This window comes from Plutella xylostella, chromosome 15, assembly GCF_932276165.1.
Source record: "Plutella xylostella chromosome 15, ilPluXylo3.1, whole genome shotgun sequence".
Classification (NCBI taxonomy): Eukaryota; Metazoa; Arthropoda; class Insecta; order Lepidoptera; family Plutellidae; genus Plutella; species Plutella xylostella.
In genome coordinates this window covers 4,645,165-4,667,415 of record NC_063995.1, presented here as the reverse complement: position 1 = coordinate 4,667,415, position 22,251 = coordinate 4,645,165, and the positions used below count along the sequence as shown (strand labels likewise).

General features: G+C 36.9%; 1 protein-coding gene across 1 annotated transcript in view; it reads left to right on the top strand.

Annotated features, from left to right (window-relative positions):
* LOC105398384 (protein sickie) overlaps positions 1 to 22,251 on the top strand; it is a 144,904-nt gene that overhangs the window by 49,987 nt on the left and 72,666 nt on the right. The window contains exon 3 of the mRNA XM_048625954.1: positions 14,744 to 15,054. Coding sequence (XP_048481911.1) covers positions 14,744 to 15,054 — 311 coding nt within the window. The remainder of the gene's footprint in view (positions 1 to 14,743; positions 15,055 to 22,251) is intronic.

The following is a 22,251-nucleotide window of genomic DNA, read 5'->3' as shown; positions in this document are numbered from 1 at the left end:
CATAGATAGATTTAGGAACTGTAATTTGCAAAAGTGTAACATAAGAATGTGTCTCTATAACGGACATAAAATTACGCCAGTGGGTTATTTTGTTGCCAGAGTAACGTATCTAAACCAAACGGAGGACGTGAGGTTCTACGTGATTAAGAATGGCGGGCCCCCACTGTTAGGCCGTGAATTTATGTCAAAGTTCAACATGCATTTTACAACGTCTGTTAACAATGTCGCGTTGAGTGTGCCTGACGTGGATGTGCAGCAATTGATGAAGCAATATCCAGACATTTGGAAAGATGAGTTAGGTTGCTTTAATAAGTTTGAAGTAGATTTACACCTGAAAGATGGTGCAACTCCTAAGTTCTTTAAACCACGAAATATTCCCTTCGCGCTGAAGGAGAGGGTGGAGGAGGAGTTGGACCGGCTGGTGCGCGCCGGCATACTGGTGCCGGTGCGGTACTCGCAGTATGCGACACCAATAGTGCCCGTACTTAAGGAAAATGGTAAAGTGAAAATTGCTGGTGATTATTCGTGTACGCTGAACAAGGATATGGAAATTGATAAATACCCTTTGCCTCGCATCGAGGAGGTATTTGCTAAGATAGGTGGCGGAGAACATTACTCTAAAATAGATTTAAGTAACGCCTATAACCAGTGCAAGTTGTCAGAGCCGTCACAAATTCTTACAACGATAAATACGACAAAGGGGCTTTTTAAATATACGCGGTTATTGTATGGTTTAGCGAACGCACCGGCTATTTTCCAACGCTTAATGGAAAATTTACTCGCGGGAATCGAGGGAGTTAGCGTTTGGTTGGATGATATCTGTGTTACTGGGCCTAACAAACAGGTACACATGTCTAGGTTAAATGAAATTTTCAAAAGGCTACAGGATGCAGGCTTAAGATTACAAAAAGCTAAATGTTCTTTTTTCCAAGACAGCGTGACGTATTTAGGCTACGTTATCGACAAACACGGCTTGCGCACCTGCCCGACTAAGGTAGAGGCTATATTGAAGGCGCCAGCTCCGACCAACGTACTCGAGGTAAAACGATTTTTAGGCGTAGTAAATTATTATAGGAATTTTATTCCAAACGCGTCTTCGCTTCTGGCTCCGCTGCACGAACTGCTGAAGGCGGGCGCGCGCTGGGAGTGGACGCGGCGGCACGGGGACGCGCTGGCGGCCGTGCGGCGCGAGCTGGCGTCCGACCGCGTGCTGGCGCACTTCGACCCCGCGGCGCAGCTGGTGCTGGCGGTGGACGCGGGCCCGGCCGGCCTCGGCGCCGTGCTGGCGCATGTGGATGACCAGGGTAGGGAGAGGCCTATCGCTTTTGCGTCGCGATCGCTGTTACCGAGTGAGCGGAACTACAGCCAGATCCACAAGGAGGCCACAGCGATTATATTTGGTGTCAAGCATTTTCATCAATATTTGTACGGCAGGCGCGACCCATTTATACTAAAAACGGATCACAGACCTCTAATAGCGATTTTTGATAAAAATAAGGGTGTTTCGGTTACCGCGGCGTCACGACTACAAAGGTACGCGCTGATTCTGTCGGCCTACAACTACTCGGTGCAATATATCAGCAGCAGCAATAATCTGATAGCGGATTATTTTTCTCGATCGCCGCTGCCTGCTGGGGTAGTGGAAGGTGACGACGGAGATTTGCCTTCTCTGAAATTCCTGACTGCGAACGTGGAGCCTCTTTCATTTGAGTCGATAAAACGAGCATCAAATTTAGATCCTGTTATTAAGACAGTTATGAATTACATGGAACACGGGTGGCCACGAAAAATCATGTGCAAATCAGTTTTACCGTATTTTCAAGTTAAAACTGATTTGGAAGTAAATGATGGGTGTCTTTTCCGTGGACATAGAGTTGTAATTCCTGTAGTGCATAGGAAACAGATGTTAGGAGAACTCCACTCGGGGCATTTTGGGATTGTCAAAACAAAGAGCAAGGCCAGGTCGAGGATGTGGTGGCCCGGTATAGACGGGGACATCGAGCAGTGGATAGGCGCGTGCGACACGTGTGCGGGCCTGCGGGCGGCGCCGCCCCGCGCCGCGCCGGCGCCCTGGCCGCGCCCCGCCGGGCCCTGGCAGCGGATCCACATAGATTATATGTCGATTGGTAACCTCACGTACCTTATTGTGATCGATGCCTACAGCAAATGGCTGGAATGCATCTACATGAATTGCGGCACGTCCACTCAGGCGCTCATCGCGAAATTGAAACATTTAATGTCAGTGTTTGGCGTGCCAACGGTTATTGTGTCTGATAATGATGTAAAGATTTGTTCTGCAGAATTTTTAACATTTTGTAAAAACAATGGCATTAAATATGTAACGTCTGGAGCGGAATAGGAGAATTTTGATTTTAATTTTATATTGACGGCCAAACCGTATTGCATGTATTTTATAGTTTTGTTATGTATAGTATATAGCATGTATTGTATAGTTTTGATATGTAGGTATTGTATAGTATATCATGAATTAATATTATCTGTATAAGAACTAACCAATAAAATTAAGATAGTTTTAAGAACACTGTCACACATTAACACCAGGCAAAACAACAGCGATGACAAAAGGAGTGTGTGGCCACTGACAGGCGTCTGTTAAGTTCTCTGAAGACAGCTGACACTGGCCCTACCCTTCAAATGTTTGTTGCCATTATAATTGTAAGTGTGACTGTGTGAAACAAAGAAAAAAAAAAAAAAAAAAAAAAAACAAGAAATGCACAACTGGGGGTTTTTAGTCGGTTAAAGGCCGACACTACCTGGGTCCCCTTCCCAGGTGTCTGTGTAGATTTTCCTCCAGGATTTGCAAAAAAAAATAAATAAAAAAAAAATTATTAATAATATATAGATATGTATATATAAAAGATAAAATATATATATTATAAGCTTCCACATTGAGTAGTGAGTAGTTAAAAGATGAAGACAAAAAACAACCAAACTCTCACAATATATTGATCTCTCAAAAAGGCACGGACATAAAGTCTGTGGAGTGATAATAAAATCTTTAAAAAAAAAAAAAAAAAAATGCATAATCTAAATAAACAATACAAAATGAAATAAACAATAGGTAATAGGATATTAGTGAGTTAGGTGCGGGTGACGACCACATCCGCCACCGCAGTTAACCCGATAGCAGAGTTTGATTTACGTACCTAGTGCTAGCTACGTTGTAATTATTCAGTTAAGTTAGATACAGACTTACCCCCTTATTCATAGAAAAGTTACAATACGTTTTAACTAATAAACTGTTTTGTCCCTCTCTGTCAAAGAACAAATTGTTCTTTGTCGGAGAGGGACAAAACAGTGTATTAGTTAAAACGTTTTGTAACTTCTCTATGAATAAGGGGGAAAGCCTTTAAGGTTTGTGAATTCAAATTCGTGAAATATTTAATTAACTCCCCAAGTCCTGCGTGATCTAAAAAGTCAAGTGACCGACAAAAAATATATGAAGAGCAATATTTGTCTTTGCAAAAGCTCGTCTCGTATAAATGTTGAAAAAAAAACAACTTATTTAATGCATCTTTATAGTTATCATTTTACAGTTAAAACACTCAATAATTAGATCAAAAGTAAACTGATTCAAAACAATTCCCATGGTAAAACGTGCTTTTTAGCAAAATTGCATGACTGAATGGGTCGTATAATTCAAATTATGAATTGACTTGCTATGTTTTACTGGCATTAAATCATAGGTTAGTTCGTAACAAGACTAGTAAAGTTAGTAAGTATTTATTGGGGGTTTAGTGAATATGAGTTAAGCAAGTAGGTATATTATTATACGAGTAAGTATATTGAAATCAAAATTCAAACTAATGGAAATTGAAATATTGTTTATTCGACGTAAATTTTACAATTATTCTCGTCATAATATTAATTTTATTGAGGACAGGAAAGATAAAGAAGACTACTGAAACCATTTCAATAATAGGTACTTTCACGGTTTACAATGTTGCATTATCCGTGAGTGCTAAAGTCTAGGCTAAATTCCCACGAGAAACCTAAACTAAGCTAAGTACCTAGTTAGATAATTATAACTTCAACATCGGAAAGAATTCGAGTGTTGCCCGCCTAATAAATCTGCCGGAAGTAAGAAATTGTTTAGGTGAGTGTTGACAGAAACCCACCACACGAGTAGTCGGGAGCTTGGCATGGCAACCCTATGTTCACGTATTGTTATGTGCCATTGACCTTTGTTCCTGGTTTTTATGAAAAGTTTGTAGGAAATTTGCGTGTTTTCTTAAAATTATGGCTTCATTTCCTTGGTTCGTAATTGCTTTATATAGTATAGTCCAGCATTTGAATTTCATACAAAAGGTTGTTATGTACAGTTTTTAAGGGTATTTTCATTGGTCATTGCATTGTGAAAAGTGTGGGTTCAGGTCCTTGTCTAAAAGATTCACAGTTAATTAGAGTGTTTTGGGTGCGCTCTCCCAGAGAGTCTTTCGTCGCCTTTCAAAATAAACAAAAAAACTAAATATTTTCAAAGTTAACCTTCGAGTGGCGCTAGTAGTATCACTGAGTTTTTTACGTATGAATCTTAAATGATAACTTTTATGCTATTGAAGTAAACTGTTATATATGTCGCAGGCATCTGATTTATTATCGACATATATATCTACAGATGAAAAAGTGGTATGGTCAGCCACAGTAGGAGACTCAAGGGATCATTCTGAAAAACTTTTATAAGTACAACACCTTTGGGAAACTGTTATGGTCACGTAACTTTTTACTAAGTATATATATTTTTTGCTTATTTTTTTGATACCCTGTATAAAACCATTTAAATTCATAAAACCTGGAGGTTCATTTGTTTAACTTCTCCCTAGAATACCTATACTTACTTATCTAATCCTTGAAAGTCTACGCCAGCACTCGGTCGATCTGTACTTCGTGTCTACATTTTTTTTTGCGAAACCTTTTATTTGATGGATGTTAACTTGAGACAGATAGATAAGTGGTAGTTTAGACACAGAAGATGTTGTTGTCTGTAAAATGGCGTGATTGATGGATTTTTGATGTTTACTAAAGAATGCCTTTGTTTGTTTGATCGCTATTTAATTAGGTTCTATTATTACGGCTTTATTACTAGAATTAAATAATAAAATATATTATGTTTTCAATACGCTACTTATTTCGTTTTTAAACGGCGTGTATAACTTAGGATTTTATTTGATAAACCTACTTTCCTTAGCCTATTCGCTATGGCAAAACCTGTTTGCAACAACAAAATCCGATAATAATTTCCTATTATAAAGATTCATAGATATCGCCTTTACCGTTAGTGAAGCCAAGCCGAGTCACATTCAAACATCAGTTAGTTTTGCAGTGTCACCAAAATTATTATTACTTACTAGCTATAATCAAGTAAAAAATCCTAGAAACCATTTTTTATTTTTTATAAAAAAACGTAGAATAAAAAAAATTATTTGTAGGTATTTAGTAGGTTCAGGTATTCATTAGAAAAGCTCTTTTGTACTTTAATTTAAAAAAATGGTCAAAAAGATCTGACCTAATCTAAGTCCTCCATTAGTCTAGCATTAAGTTACTCACTATTTTAAACGTCCTATATTTTGTGCAATAAAATAATAATGTTACTTATCTTAGTATAGGTAATATATTACTTACATAACAATTTTCCAACTGTATCTATACATTATGAAGTAAGTTCATTTAAAGATGCTATAAGGCACATTACTGAACATCTAGATTCTGGCCTAACCGTTGGCCTAAAAAACGGTTTAATATTCACTAAGTCAAGTTCGTGTGGAATCATGCGGCTTATTAAAGTCCATATCATTCGCAAAACATCTTGGCGGATTATAGCTAGAATGTACAACTCGACGCCAAATGTCCTACTTTAGTCTGCCTAACTCGTGATTGCTCGAGATTGCTAATAAAATGGGACCCATAAAATCAAACAAACATAATTAGGTACAGCTACAGAAACTCGCTAATATCCAGTTTATTATATTGGATTCATTTTGTTGATACCACACCATTTAGCCAGTACCATACGCCATGGGCTGACTCGATTCTTTTTCATTCAAGCGCGAGGCTTGTTCGGCGGCGGCCGCGTATTACGAACGAGTTATATCGAAACTATCGATGTTCTTTTCGAGTGATACAATGCGATTATTGACAGTTGCAACTGGCAATATTAGTGTGAAATTTTAAATAGTGGCCCAGTGAACGCTTTATTATTTTTGTGGTGATTTGTTTTATTTGTGAGTTTAAGTCAAAACTTTGGATTTATTGGATATCCTGTGTGATAGTGTGCCGGTAGGTGTTTATTATTTAGTAGTATTTTTACTTAAGTATACAATTAAATAAGATTGTTTATAATAAGTACCTATAATAGATCTAATATTTTTAAAGGCACTATATCGCTCGGGGTCGATTCCGTTATTTTTTCTTGTTATGAAACTGGTTGGTTGATTTCGTTTTTGGAAGGCGAAAGTGACAAATGGCCCTTAGGTGCCTGGCTCCTCCTTCACCTGAATTAAGTGTTTTATCGCGCCTCGGCCGAGGTGTCCAAGGTGGATTGGTCCTCGGTGCACGTAAGTACTTGTACTGATTATGCAAGACTGCGGGTAGGTGAGAAAATGATAATAAAGCTGTTGTAACTTGTAAGATGGGACAAAAATTAATTCTCAGATCTATAGATGCTTTATTGGTAGTCGATAGTGTAGTAGATATTCTAAAAAGATTCTAGATACAGTCATTTATTGTGTCTAAGTACCTATACCTACAATTCTATTTTCATTAGAAGTAGAACACAATAAATTCTTGCAATGGCATGATTCACTATCAGAAGTTTTTTACTTGTTGATTTGCCCATTGTTAGTAAAAACACAGTTTGCTGAGCCAATTACGGGTACGAGGTACGAGCAGATGAAATCGTTGGTTCTCGGAACAGCAGCAGTGACAGGTTCTTGGTCATTCGAATCATGCCGTCATCCTGACAGAACGATATTAACTGTATGTGTTTACTATAAGTATAGTGGTTTGCAATGGAAACCAGCAATCATGTAAACAAACCAAATTGTCACGATTACTCCGTAATCACATACATTTTCGATCAATTTATGAACATAGTCTGATTTCAACGAACACACCATTGTTTTCACATTATCTTCAACACGATTTAACTTGTATTTATAAGTTAAATTTGTTAAAACATTTGCAACGTAAAAATTTCGAAGTATTTGACAAGCTGTCATCTTAGTTTTTTACTCATCGAACTCTATAAGTCATTGAAAAGTTAGTGTTGTTCGTAATCTGAAGTTATCTTTTATGTTTAATTTAATAAATTATTTTAATTTAATATTATTTGAATACAATTTAAAAAAAATTCAAGAGCTTAATATAATTAACCAAAACGAAAAAAGGAAGAGGAAGAAATGAAAAAGCTCGACGGCATTTTAGACATGGCAAGCGATGACATAGTGGTTCCATTTATAATTACGGTCACCGGCGACACTTCTGATAGTGATGATGACGAAGACGAAGATTAAAATTTGTTTTAATAAACACTTTTTTTTATATATAATCAGTTTTATTTTATAGTCTATGGCTTATATATTAACCCCCTTATTCATAGAAAAGTTACAATACGTTTTAACTAATATACTGTTTTGTCCCTCTCTGTCAAAGAACAAATTGTTCTTTGTCGGAGAGGGACAAAACAGTTTATTAGTTAAAACGTTTTGTAACTTCTCTATGAATAAGGGGGTTAATCTAATTAGAACACTATGACATCACTATGGGCATAAACAATACGCTGTCAATGTCAGTCCGCCATATTTGTTTACATGATTGTTGGTTTCTATAGCAAACGACTGTACATTTATTATCGGGTAGTTCCATAGGTACTTGACTTGATATTTAGATTGGAGAATTACTAGATACCATTGAAATAGCTGCAAACGTTCTGTGTGTTCTGTGGGAGTGTGTGACCAATTCGGCTGTTCTAGCCGCACTAAAATCCTTTCCTCTTTCAATCCCCTTATGAATGTATGATAAGATGTTTCATAGAAATGTGTCAACTTTTTTTTAAAGATAATTGACAGGGTAGTAATTTTAAGTGTGGACAAAACATTCAGACCTTAGACCACTGCCAGCCACAAATGCTATGCAGCTATGCTGCGATGATGTGAAAGATATCCATCCATTCTACGCTATGTGGACCAATAATTGTATTAAGATTGGTGGATATAAAACGCATCCATAGCATATAGCACGCCTCGGGTGTAGCACTCTTAGGCTCCGGCCACTTATCTAAACAAACCCAGCAAGTCTTCCTCCGTAGTCCGAACATGTGTTTCGGTTTACTCATTATTAGTTTGCATGGGAGCAGTCGGCAGCCGTGAACTTGCCATTTGAAGGTCAGACGTATCAATGGCCGTTATTCAAACACGCTCAATGTTAGTACGGCTAACGTGTTTTTTGGTATCTGTCCGGTAACGTCTAATTAGGTGATGTATTTGATTCAATATCTAGGTAGCTATTGAAGAGAGTTCAAAAAGTTTGTTTTATATAGACAGCCGAATGGTCGTGACGGACTCAGCTTGAAATTCTGAACAACTTTTGATCAACGACATAAAGTAATAAAATCTAAATATTTTTTCGCGATTTACAATGACCGAGATTTGAGGGACCTTATTAACCGCTCTGCCACCCGATCAACACTATTGATGATGTCTCAAGTTTGAATACAGAACAGTTAGTTGCTAGAAGGATAATGCTTTTGGTAACACTCACAAATAATTATCCAATTTAACAAGTAGAAAAGACTCATTTAAAAGGTAGAAGATTATTAATCACAGATATGGTAATATTACATACCTATATCAGTTATTAGACAAGAAACTATCCAATAAGATAGCTATTAAAATTGACCGTTACGAATTCCTTTTAGATTACCAAATAACGCACTCCTTGTTTTAAAGACATGCTCTGTTACATAATGTGCATTTCTCATCTACCTGGAATCATTAATGATGACAGGTTTAAGTATGATGGATATGGCAGCAGCCGAATTTATGAGTATACGTAATAATAATAACATAATTGTGTTCATACCTAGAGAGTATAATATGTTTGGTATGTTGATATATAGGTATGTGCATAGTGCATACCAAGGAGGAGGTCAAAAATATTATTTTTATAAAAAACATTGTATGTATCATCCACAAAAACAGTAAGTAGGTACCTAAGTATAGTTACATAAGAATTAGGATTTTAGTTAAATTTTACTGATAGAAAGCTGGTTAGTAAGTACGGTGGCCTGCGCCTAAAAGTATACAGGCGGAGTTTTTAAAATAGCGTTCCCTGATGATGAAGGGACCAGCTACATCTCTTATAAATCCGGGGACGTGTTGTGTGTGATGTGTGTAGCAGTGGTGTTTATGTGGATGTGCTTGAGCAGCATGTGAGCTTGAGATCGCTATTTTAAAAACTCCGCCTGTATACTTTTAGGTGCAGGCCACCGTACCTAAATAATAAATTTACGAGTATAGTTATATGGCCATTAAACGTACTTAAGTCAAAATACTCAAATATTTCCCACGACTCGAATTACAAAGTTGCATCTCACAAACTCAAAACAAATGCCAACACCTCCAATTCAATAACTTCAACATTAGTTCCAGTCGAGTTCAACCCAAGGAGCTAAAGAGTTACATGATTTATGATAACTTATACTTATAATACCAACTCTTAGCAGGCTACTTACAATGTTGGCCACCATTGGGCCCACCACTCAACGGGGAAAGTCGAAGTAATGGCTTGAACGATAAAATTGAAAGGTCTCATAAACTACGACCGGTGTGATCGAACACATAATGTCAGTAGGTTGACCCGTGAGTTGATGAAGGCAATAAAACAATATTAAACTACTGTTATTGATATCAAATTCTTACGTGATTCAAGTTTGTAATCAATTTAATTTAGCAATTAAGTATATTTTATTAGGTACTTTTACTTAAGCTATTTTATTCACGCACTTGTAATGGCTTATTAAATGTTACGTGTAAAATATTAAATAAAAATTACAGTACCAAATGCAATATAGATAATACCTACTTACATAAAGGTTGTCGCAATGGTACCTAACTGTACCTGATAATGATAACCTATTTGCCCTATTTGTAACAATGGTCCCTAATACTATACACATCGCACGGCTTCAAGCTGCTGCGACGGAAAACTTTTGTCAAGATTTTGTGAACTTGCGCTCCGTGCTATACTTTCTGCCCGTAATCTTGTGGCTGATAGAAGAATACCTAAATGTGTTCTGTGGATAGAAGACATTGCGTGTCCACATGACATGAGGGTGGATGACATTGTCCTCCTCCTTTGTTGAGACGTGTAATTTACTCAGCTTCCCTCACCATCTGTTGTTATCTTGATTGTTTTTTTCCACTCCCATACACTCTGGTCCCTATAGGTACCCCCTCCAGGTTGACTGGTAGAAATTGCTTTGAGCATTAAGTCCACCTCATTGTACATGTGCATATTAAGTGGGCTATATCTGAAATTTCACAATCACTCACGGAATGGGCGTTGTTTTTAATAATATAAGTATTGGATACTTTGTTGCACCTTATAAATAAAACCTCCACGGTTGTTCAAATTTACCTCTTAACAACGCAATATTAAGAAAGCGGGACGGTACCATAACGTTAGCCTCTATGGGTCTTATCTGAAACCTGACCCTGTAGCACAGGGCGCAATAAGACGTGACAAAAGTTCTCCATCGCGCTCACTCTTGACGCTGCGCTTTGTGAGTGCAATGACGGCAATGCAAAACTTTTGTCACGTCTTAAGTGCGCCCTACCCTGTAGCACAGGGCGCTATTAAGACGTGACAAGAGTTTTCTGTCGCGCTCGCTCTTGAGGCTTCGCGATGTGAGTGAGGGCGATGCAAAACTCTTGTCACGTCTTAAGTGCGCCCTGTACTAGCCATTCCGTAAACTGTAGCCAGCTGCCAGCTTTCTAAAACCTTCGCTAGCATGCAAAAGCCATGGTCCACGGTCTATAATGTCCAGTGCACACTGCATAGGCAGGACAAGGCCGCGGGGCACGATCGTGACCCACACTCACACACACATATCACACTGACACACACACATTGTAAATAACGGAATTAGTTTCACCTTAGTATTAATCACTTAGGTTGTATATTCGAAAGCGTTGATTAAATGTTTATGGTTGCTAAAATTTAATATGACGATGTAATTGTTCTTAAAGAATGCGAGTCTCACTGAATGCTTCTAGTGGAAGTGCATATTAAGAAATTTTATTTTGCATTAACCGTATCATAAAGGGCTCAATTACATGTGGTTTAATTTAAAAAAAATTATACCAATAAGTACTCGCTTTTGGACACATAACTTAAATACTTACGGTTGATCCCTGACGCTACTGTAGATCCCAGAATAGGCTGATACAATTCAATTCACTTTTTCTGGTACTGCGGGGTCAGCGGGTATATTATAAATTATCATATTTCAGGTAATTCCATAACGATTTCTACCTAAACGAGAATCAAACCCGTAGGTTTTAAAGGAAAGAATGTGTCTATGAAATAATAAGGACACGCACGTGATTAAAATGCGTTATAGAGTATTATGTTATAAATTGGTTTCCTTTTTCAATTCGATAAACAGACCATGCAAAACCCATTTAACAGTTTCAAGTCGGACTATAACTGACGATCAAGAAAAAGAACCACTATAAAGGTTACTTCTTTGTCACATAAAATGCAGTCTTTTTAGGGTTCCGTAGCCAAAATGGCAAAAACGGAACCCTTATAGTTTCGTCATGTCCGTCTGTCCGTCTGTCCGTCTGTCCGTCTGTCACAGCCGATTTACTCGGAAACTATAAGTACTACAGTGATGAAATTTGATGGGAATATGTGTTGTATGAACCGCTACAAAAATATGACACTAAATAGTAAAAAAAAGAATTGGGGGTGGGGCCCCCCATACATGTAACTGAGGGATGAAATTTTTTTTTTCGATGTACATACCCGTGTGGGGTATCAATGGAAAGGTCTTTTAAAATGATATAAAGTTTTCTAAAAAACATTTTTCTTAAAGTGAACGGTTTTTGAGATATCAGCTCTCAAAGTCGTAAAAAGTATGTCCCCCCCCCCTCTATTTTTATAACTACGGGGTATAAAATTCTAAAAAAAATAGAGGTGATGCATGCTAATTAACTCTTTCAACGATTTTTGGTTTGATCAAAGTATCTCTTATAGTTTTTGAGATAGGTTGATTTAACTGTAATTTTGCTGCTACGGAACCCTTTGTGCGCGAGCCCGACTCGCACTTGGCCGGTTTTTTTTGTCTTGACAACATTTTTGCGCAATAAGCTACCCTACTGTGGTGTTTGATGTTATTGATTAAGTAGGTATTGGTTTTATGTAACAACACAATGGGTCAGCTACGATATTACCAGCAATTTCGTATTTTAAATATCTTTACACGAAACACAGCAATTAGCATTACGACATGACATGGCTTTAAAATTTACTACTAAGGCCAATCTACTTTAAATAAACGACTGAGTACATTCCAAAATGTGTAAACTGTGACCTTAAGGTCTTGTTATCACGCGAAATATAAAAACAATGTGTGACGGATTGTTGTAGGTATTTACAAAAATAACTAAGAGAATAGATTTAGGACAGGTCTAGTAAAATTTTTAATTATGGAACTGATTTTATTTCTTTATGTTTAAGGTTACCTGTAAGAGATCGCTCTAAGCGATAAGGTCGCCTATTGTTCATTGTTCCTAGTTTATAAGTTCTCTTTTTTTATATTTTAATTTGTGGTGTTCAATAAAGATATATTCTATTCTATTCTGAGTAGGACTAGTCGTACATAAACCTCTGGTCTGGTCCATCTGAAAACTGTTCTCTCATACATACAAAACGTAAGTGCCTTTTTTTAGCCACTTTCCGAATGTACCAATAATGTAACTCACCAGCGGTTAAGCCTCTAGCTGGCCGCATGACCTATGAGGTCAGCCTGGACCAAGACTGGACCAGCCATTTAAGGGCCGGCGCCAAACGTGTTGTAAGAATACCCTTACAATTTACATTACATCGCGTATGACCATACATAACTTCTCCTGTTTATGAGTTTTCGTTTGTAAGGTCGTGTTTTGATAGTCTGGGAGGGAAATAATAATTATAGATCCGAGGGCATATCGATTTTTTTTTCGGAAAATATTTATTCAACAATATGAAGAAAAAAAACTAGGACCTAAGGAATGTAAGGACTAGATAAAAACAGTTTAAATTAACCGTAATTTTAATTTATGTAATTCATAAAAAATTTAGAAGAATTTTTTGAGCATAGATTATATTATTAAACTGTCGATCGTGTTGGTATTAATAAATATTCTGTAATGTAACAAATTAACCAGGTAGCTATAAAAAAAACTTTTTGCAAGTAATAAGCCGCTGAAGGCAGCTGAAGTTACGAGTCGCGTGGAGATGGAAGGCACTCGCGGGGGCCGTTAGAGAGACCCACAAAAGCCTTACATTGTCAGAAATTACCTTCTACAGGCAACACTAGTCCCCATAGCACTATAACGACCATAACTGTTTCGTCATGATAATATAATTATGCTATACTTAGTGCCAATTTCTCCATAGTCGGTTAGAGCGTAACCAGGGAGTAGTGGTTGAATTTTGACACATCTGTCTTGAATTTTATATGGAGATGACGTTTAATTTATAAATCAATCCCTGTCGGTTTTAGGTAACCGAGAAGTTACCCGACCGTTAGTTGTACATTCAAAAACTAATAACTACAAAATTCAGGTAGGCAAGGTATGTAGGTAATTTGTTAGTAGTAGTAATTCTACGTACACGGTGTAATTTGATGAATGCGCGCTCAATCGTGACATGATATTAAACCTTGCCTATTTTATCAGTAACAGCTGTGTATTTAAACATAGGTAGATCCACTTGCGTACCGTATGCTCACTCATGGTCTATGCACTAACCCCAGGCATCACACTGGCCAGGTCAGCAGGTCCACTAATCGCTACTTACTCCATTTTATGGAATCTGAATACACTAAGTAGTTGTATTTCGACAAAGGGAGGAAATTTATTAGTGATCAAACCAAACATATTTTTACGTGTTATTTTATGTTTTTACAATGCAATTTTTTTCATTTAATACTTATGTGATCATAATCGCTTCCATTCACGATATTTTAAAAGTCACAGGCTATGGGCTCACTAGGTACTTTACCACTTTTGAAACAACTTGTACAACACGCTTTCTTGGAACTTTTATAGCATCAAGCGGATTCCAGTGGCTTAAACTATACTTACACACAATTTCATCTCTTCCAACTCCAATTAAAACCGATAAGCAAGATATTTAATTCTGCACGCAGCCCGCGCTCGTGCGTGATTGGATGTCCATATTGGTAACAAAAGACTACACGTAAAAAGCTTCGTTATCAATGCGAGCGGCATACATTGTTACCATACCTACCCTTTTTTGTCACTGCATTACTTTCCATAAACTGCCTCGTTGGAATCTTTTAAATCTGGCTAATGTATGTCAATCAAAGTAACTATTATTCTGTGCTATTATTAACGTGCAAACATATTGCCACCTCTAAATTAACTAGGTACCTATACCCTGTAAATCTATTCTTACCTGCATTGTTATTTACATTTAAAAATTTGTTCTTTTACAGTTGGAGAACGTGCAGTGCTGCCTGGAGTTCTTACACGCTCAGAAGGTTCAAGGACTTGAACAAGTGACAGCAGTTGACATCAGAGATGCAAAATTAAAAGCTGTGCTTGCATTATTTTTTGCACTGAGCCGTCACAAGCAAGCATCAAAACAGAGATCAGCGCCATCTAGTGAAAATGTGTCAAATCTTGGAAAGAACTCGGCAGACGGCGTGTCATTAAGTTCAGTACAACGAATCACAGGGGGCAGCAGCTGTGATGAAATTTTAAGCTGTGGCAACAACGCAGATATGACGACACTTACGGCTAACAGGTAAGTCAAGTCAAGACTATAAATTCCTATTATTTAAATTTAAAAAAATATAGCGCGTGATATATTAAGATTAAGCGTAATTATTTTGATTTTGGGTTGGGCTCTGCCGTTTATTCTTTAGCGCCATCTGTTGCTGAGTAGCAGTATTCTTTCATTTCCTACAAGACCATGAATTAGTTAATTCATAAATTTAAATATAGGTGGCGTAGTAAAATTTCAGCAGTTTTATTTACCGTCAAATCGAAGTTGTAGAAGCAAGTAAGTGGTAGTAAAGTTACAAATTTATTAGAGTTAGGTATACCTACTTGGAGTGATTTTTCAAAAGGGCTTATTATCATTTACTATTTTACTATGAATACTATCATCGTTGTTAAATTAAGTTATACCTACTTTAGCCGAAAAAAAAACTTGTAAATAAGCCCATTTGAAAAATCACTCCTCATTTGTGCTAATGGTAGCAATTATTGATTTATATGTAATAAAGTATGAAAATATGTCGGGTTGACCATTACCCGACAATTTTCTCAGCACGAGCTTTTTGGTTGTTGCGGGGTCCACCAACCCGCACTAGGCCCGCGTGGTGCTCATAAGCCTTAAACCCTTCCTTCATTGGAAGTAGACCCGTGGCCCAGTAGTGGAGACGTGATGGATTGTGACGATGATGATGATGATGATATAGGTAGGTACTTAAGTTAGCAGTTACATAATAGACCTTTCAATTTAATATGAGTAAGTACTTAATTACTTTACGTAGTTAACTATAATAATAATAAAAAACTAATTTAGAAATCGGAAGATCGGAAATGCCTGGCAAAGACAGGAGTGCGAGAAAAGCTATAAATTAGGGGTACGAGCTCGCGCGCAGTGACAGTTCTATTTCTGATTTTCTAACGCCCTCTGTTGGCGTCTTGCCGAGAAGTTACTTGTTAAAGATTAATAACTCTCTATGTAATCATTTAATTAATGTTTGTAAACAAAGCTTTACATGCTCGTGAACTTTACAGCACTTACTTACGTAGGTTCACAAGTTTCGTACCTAAATAAATATTTAATTTTCGTACGTAAATTTATTAAAATAAAATACCATTAGGTAGGTCTAAGGCTGTTTCAAACATTAATTTACACACGGTCATGACTTCGGGTGGATGTGATGTGTGTAGCAACTACCTACCTATTTACCGTGCGTCCACCGTCCATAGTGCTTACATTTATTTATAAATAACACCCATTCATTCTACTTCGATGCACCTATTGTCACTTTATTTCATCACGAAGTGCTGACAACACGAGCTATTACAGGATATTTTTTTTACAGTGAGTACTCAGAGGCAGGTTTATGCAATGTACCTACCCTTTTATTATACAGGGTTATTGGTAAGTAGACCGGATCCTTTCAGGAGGTGATAGAGGAAGGCATTTCCAGTCGATTGAACCCTATAATGCATATCATGCAATCCGAAACTTGACCATTTCTAAGATATTAAATATTTAAGTTTTTTTGAATTTTTTGCCAAAATTTTATGTTTAAAACCGAAAATAAAAAAATATGCCATTTTCAATATTTTTTTTGGTTTTTTTGCATAAGTCATACCTTAGTAAACTAATTAAAATAATTAAATGTGCATTATTCGACTTAAATTAGACACAATACCTCAAAATAGTTAAACATTTTTTTTTAATATTCGAAACACAAAAACTAATAAATTAAATTAAAAAAGAATTTCATATGACATTTTTTTGTGCACTTCACCTTAAAAACATTGTCAACTTATAAGCTTTCAAATAAGATAATTCAATATCAAATCGATTTAGGCATCACCAAGATATGGCCAAAACAAGCAGAGAAAGCGGTGAAAACTCAACATGGGCTTCCATACTAAAGTCAACAGGACTGAAAACAATCACACTTTTTACCTTTGAATTGAGGTAATTTTGTTAGATTTCCTGTTGAATTTTGTCCGTCTGTGCTGGTTGTTTTTGCCATATCTTGGTGGTACCTAAATCGATTTGATATTGAATTATCCTATAACATTTGCTCACGGGTACATTGACGTGCCTCACTTTCAAAATACGACTCTGTATAAATATGCGTCCCATAGGTACTTCCAAACTTGGGTGCGCTTTTAATAAAAAGCTTAACAATAACAAGGCATTGTCTTTGTCATTTTGTCCAGTTGAGCGCACGTGTGAGCCACGACGCAATTTAACTTGCCCGAGCGTGGATTTGTTCGTCGACACTAGAGTATACCTACAATAGAGTCAGGGATACAAATTATAAACAATATTTATCATTCATAATACCTACGTAGGTTATACATAATTACCGGGACTAACATTGAGAACGGTCAGTAAGAACAGTCTGAAAACTATGATGTGCGAAGATCGATCGTTGAGGGTAGATTATGGAACTGTATAAAAAATAAGACATGCAAATATCGTTGTTATGAATTTATAATCCAGGACTTAGCTAATAAACTTTCAAATCTAAAAACAGGTTTTATTAGCTAATTGGGTATAAAGTACCTACATACTATTATGAATTGTCCTAATAATTTTATTATAATACTCAAGAAATATTCTTCAGTTTCTTACTAAAACTTTCAACAGCAACCCTGCACCGAAACGCGGGCAAATAAACGCTCGTTTAGAATTCCGTAAGTTTTTCTTAGGTGAACAACCGGTCACAATGGGCCTGGTTTCCATACCTGGAGACACCTTTTAAGGCGCCCCAGTGCCCCGTGGCCACCAAGCTGTCGTATGATTGCCTTATAATGTCGCCGAGATGAAAGCGTAGTAGTCATTGTGTGTTTAAAAAGCCTAAAACGCCTTTAACTGGCTTGAATACCTCTAAGTTGGCTAAGCAAAGATTGCTACGGTAAATATTTTGTTTGCTGCTGTGAGAATTAAATGAGGTTTCCACTTGTATGCTGCTTCCTTTATAGGTACAATATTTCATAGAGTATCTAGCTTTTCTCTACCGTAGAATCTTAAATCAATCAAATCCTGAAAAGGTATGATTTAAGTAGAACTTAATTTTGGGTAGGTACGTTATTGATGAAAAATAACGAAAACGAATAACAATGCAATAAAAAAAATAGATAGGCATTTAATTTCGCTCATAATATTACTTTGTAAATCACCATCAATCCTTCATCTTTCGACCTCATGAAATGTTATTAGGGGAAAATACGAAAATAGCTGAGCCCATCTATCGAATAACACATTTATCCTAGTCGACGAAATCGACCGTTTAGAGTTTTATCAAGCGGAGGATTTTCTAATGTTAAATTGGTGTGACGCTCGAGATGTTTCCTCATTTTTGTTTTACATAGTAGTTTACTTAGGTACTTCTGTACCTTAAGATGTCGATTCTGAGGCACAAAATTAAATTATAGCAATGTCCTACTATAAAATTTGCCACTTTGAAGTTTTTAACTGATATATTCACACTTATAGAGTCGATATTTAAACAAAGAATATTAGGTTCTGAAACTGGTAAATTTAAATTTGGTGCTTAGAAAATCATAAAAGTACACAATTGAAAGTTACTGAATTCATACTTCTATAGGGTACATAAGTATAGTATCTGAGTACGTACATGAACGTATATCAAATTGGGAATATTATGAGCGTTTTTTTTTAATAGTTTCGCATTATAGAGTAGTACATAGTCTCCCACAGCCGTACATCCTCAATCTCGAGTGGTTTGTTTACGCAGCACTCACTCGTCCCATCGACACGTCGACTGCTTCTTACATCAACAAACAGGAGCGCCGAGCCATCGCCACTTTAATCTTCTTATCTCATTGGAACAACATACACAAATAGTCTCATACATATATAATATATGAAGCGCCCAAATATTCCGGATCGAAAGTTCCTGTTTAGGCGCCTTTGGTTATCCTCTCGCCGATTGAAGTTCCATGTTAACAAGATTGAAAAGCGATTGATTCTACAAAGTCAAGTGACGTGAGAGAACACTAAAGGAGTATCTTTAGCAAAGGGCTTTCATTGCACATTAATTTGATAGAGTAGTATTCTAATACCGGTCTATCGATTTAATTACATCTACGTACTTATCAAAAGACACTACAGTATGGGGCATTTTCGTTTGGATGTTATAAGTCGGTAAACCCATTTAATATTTAGCGTGTCTAATTTTATTCTAAAGTAGATATGAAAAATATTTGTAATCATTTTCATTTTACTTATTACTAATAAATCACTGGATACCCTAAACAACTCCATTGATTTATTTCTTGGTAACATGAAAGCATCATGAACTTTTGCGGAAACGAAAGCTTTCGTTGCACTTTACGACAGTCTGGAGCGTGCGTTTGACAGGCTTGTGAAAATTCTTTCTGCAACTTTTATGTCAACCATAAATTGCACTTTATGGGTTAGAATCTCTACCATCAAAAGTATTATATGTGATCCGGGGAAAGTGGAACTTCTGTTAAATGGTTTTTAATCTCGCTGTCACCGGCAGGGCTTCCGGGACGCGTAAAGCTATTTCCATTGCCATGTGATGTGAGCGTATAAAATACAAAAATGAAGTTGCGCCTCCCAGCTGTCGCTTGTATGTTTTCGTTTTGCTATTATGCTAGTTATACCTCTGTGTAGTAAAATTGCTATGCATTCTAGCATTATATCGCAATAGCTAGAGAATCAAATTTTGAGTTTTCAGTTACTGGCTATCTATACTTAGTATCATCACCAAAAAGCTTAAGCTTTAAATAAGATATTACGAGTGTTATTTACTTATTGCCTACATGTTTTTATGTTCTCATAGTCACATTACGCACAAAATAAGTGACAATCTATTAACCCCTGAATAAAAACGATGGGAAATAAAATACCGGGTGTAAACGATATGCTCTCAAAAATCAAAAGCTAATGGCTAATACGATGCTGTTGATGATCACACTGAAAAATTTTCATCAAGAAAAACTAACCTTTGGAAATTAGCTATTTAAGTTAGGTAAGTAAAGCATGACGTGTTTTTCACGGAGCTCATCATTTACAATATTCATGCAGTGGCGGATTAACGTATAAGCACGACAAGCACGTGCTTGGGGCCCCGGGCCTCCAGGGGCCCCATCCTCTGCTGCTGTTTCATTTTATACCTTCATTTTATTCATCCACAATATGTCCGATGTAATGAGTTTGCTCTGATTAAAGGGCCTACCACACGCGTAAGTATCACCACAGTTTTGCCTGCGCAGGCCGGCTTAAACACGGAATACCGTGCGTGTGGTTGGTGAAGGGCCTACCACACGCGTAAGTATCACCACAGTTTTGCCTGCGCAGGCCGGCTTAAACACGGAATACCGTGCGTGTGGTTGGTAAAGGGCCTACCATCACACGCGTAAGTATCACCACAGTTTCGCCTGCGCAGGTCGGCTTGTGCTGTTCATGGAATACTGTTCGAATGTGTGGTAAACTGTATACCGCGCCAACCCCGAAGCGCGGCTTGCGCATTTTTCGACGTGTTTGAAATTTTAATAATTTTGCCATTCATTAGAGTCCTCTCTTAAATACTTGAGTAGTTCATCATGGGAATGTTTTCTAAAATTTTACAGCAATTTTTTTGTCCACTTCTGATCGTGTATGCTTTGATTTTTAGACTTTTTTCTAGTGAAAAAATTCTAGTTGTTTGCAAACATTGAAAATATACCAGTAGAAGAAATAGTTCCTATACATCTAAATAATCATCTAAAAGAAATACAAAAATAAGAACACATTAAAAATTATACATATAATTATACAGGGTTGCAAAAAGGGTATACTAAGCCGAGACCTACATGTGCAGCATGGTATATCTGTGGCAGGCATTTTGTAAGATCTCGCCGTTTACATACGGCGTCGTCAGTTTACAAACGCTTGATGTTTTGTAATATGCCGAAGGCAAAATGTATATTGCCGTGTCATTTTATAGTATGCCCCAAAATTTCATTGACAATCCATACGCCGTTTACATAATGCCGCGGCAAATTGAAGAATTTAGTTCTGGTTCTTACCACGCGCGGCGCTGTTGATCACAACAACAAAAATGGCGTCAAGTAGTGGTTCTGTGACTCAATAAATACTCGAAACAGTGCAAATATTACGAGTGTAGAAGCATTTTCACCAAATAATTGTGACTTTAAAGTGATTTATTAAAGTGCAGGAGCAGTAAAAAGGCCGTAGATAAACGACAAAGTTTTTGAGGTTATCCCGCACCTAAAAACTACTACGTTATCCATAGATCCCGGTGTACGGAGGACAGATGCAGGATATTAATTGAGAGCTTCATAAATTGTTTAATAAAGGGTTTAGCGTTTTCCTAAGTTTAGTGCACTCGGGCACCAGTATTTGTTTTTATCTGGAAATGCCTAGTTTTATTGTTCTGCCTAAATGACTACATTTTTTATTTAAATGTATCTTTTTATTAAATATTTAAACTTATGTAGTACCTGCTTAGGTACTTACTTTAGAAAACAAAAGTAAAAAAGTCTTACTTGAAATCCTGAAACAAAGTCTGATTTTTCCATTTGTTCAAAGTTCAAACTGTGTTTTATCATGGTCACCCTAAAACTGCAATTAACGTCGAAATCCAAACGATTGAACGAGTTATCAATATGCCTTCGGCAAATTACAAAACAGCGAGCGTTTGTAAACTGACGATGCCGTATGTAAACGGCGAGATCTTACAAATTGCCTGCGACATATCTAAGCCCGAAAATTAAATCAGAATTTCAAAATTCGCGTTTTTTTTTAAAAATAACTTTTCTATAAAAAAGGATGTAAACCTTTTTTATAGAAAAGTTATTGGACGTTTTAGTTATTGAACTGTTTTGTCACTCTATGTCAAGGGGCCTACATAGGCTTTGTGCTTAGGGCCCCCGATGCTCTTAATCCGCCACTGTATTCATGACTACATTTTTATCCACGTAGATATATTATAGGTACGGTTGTTACAAAGGATTTGCTTGTGTCGTAGATGGATGTGATATTAGTGGTCGCGTGACAGTTTGATGCAGTGAGTGTGTGTTGAAATATTGCTCGTCACAGACATGTACGAGACGCATCAGTAATCGTCTTCAAAGGGAAAAAAAACCTTTTATATCCATACATTTTCATCTATAAATACGTAATCCTAGGTACCTACAGATCTGTGACATATCCCTATATATAGGACTATATTATAGTTTTGCG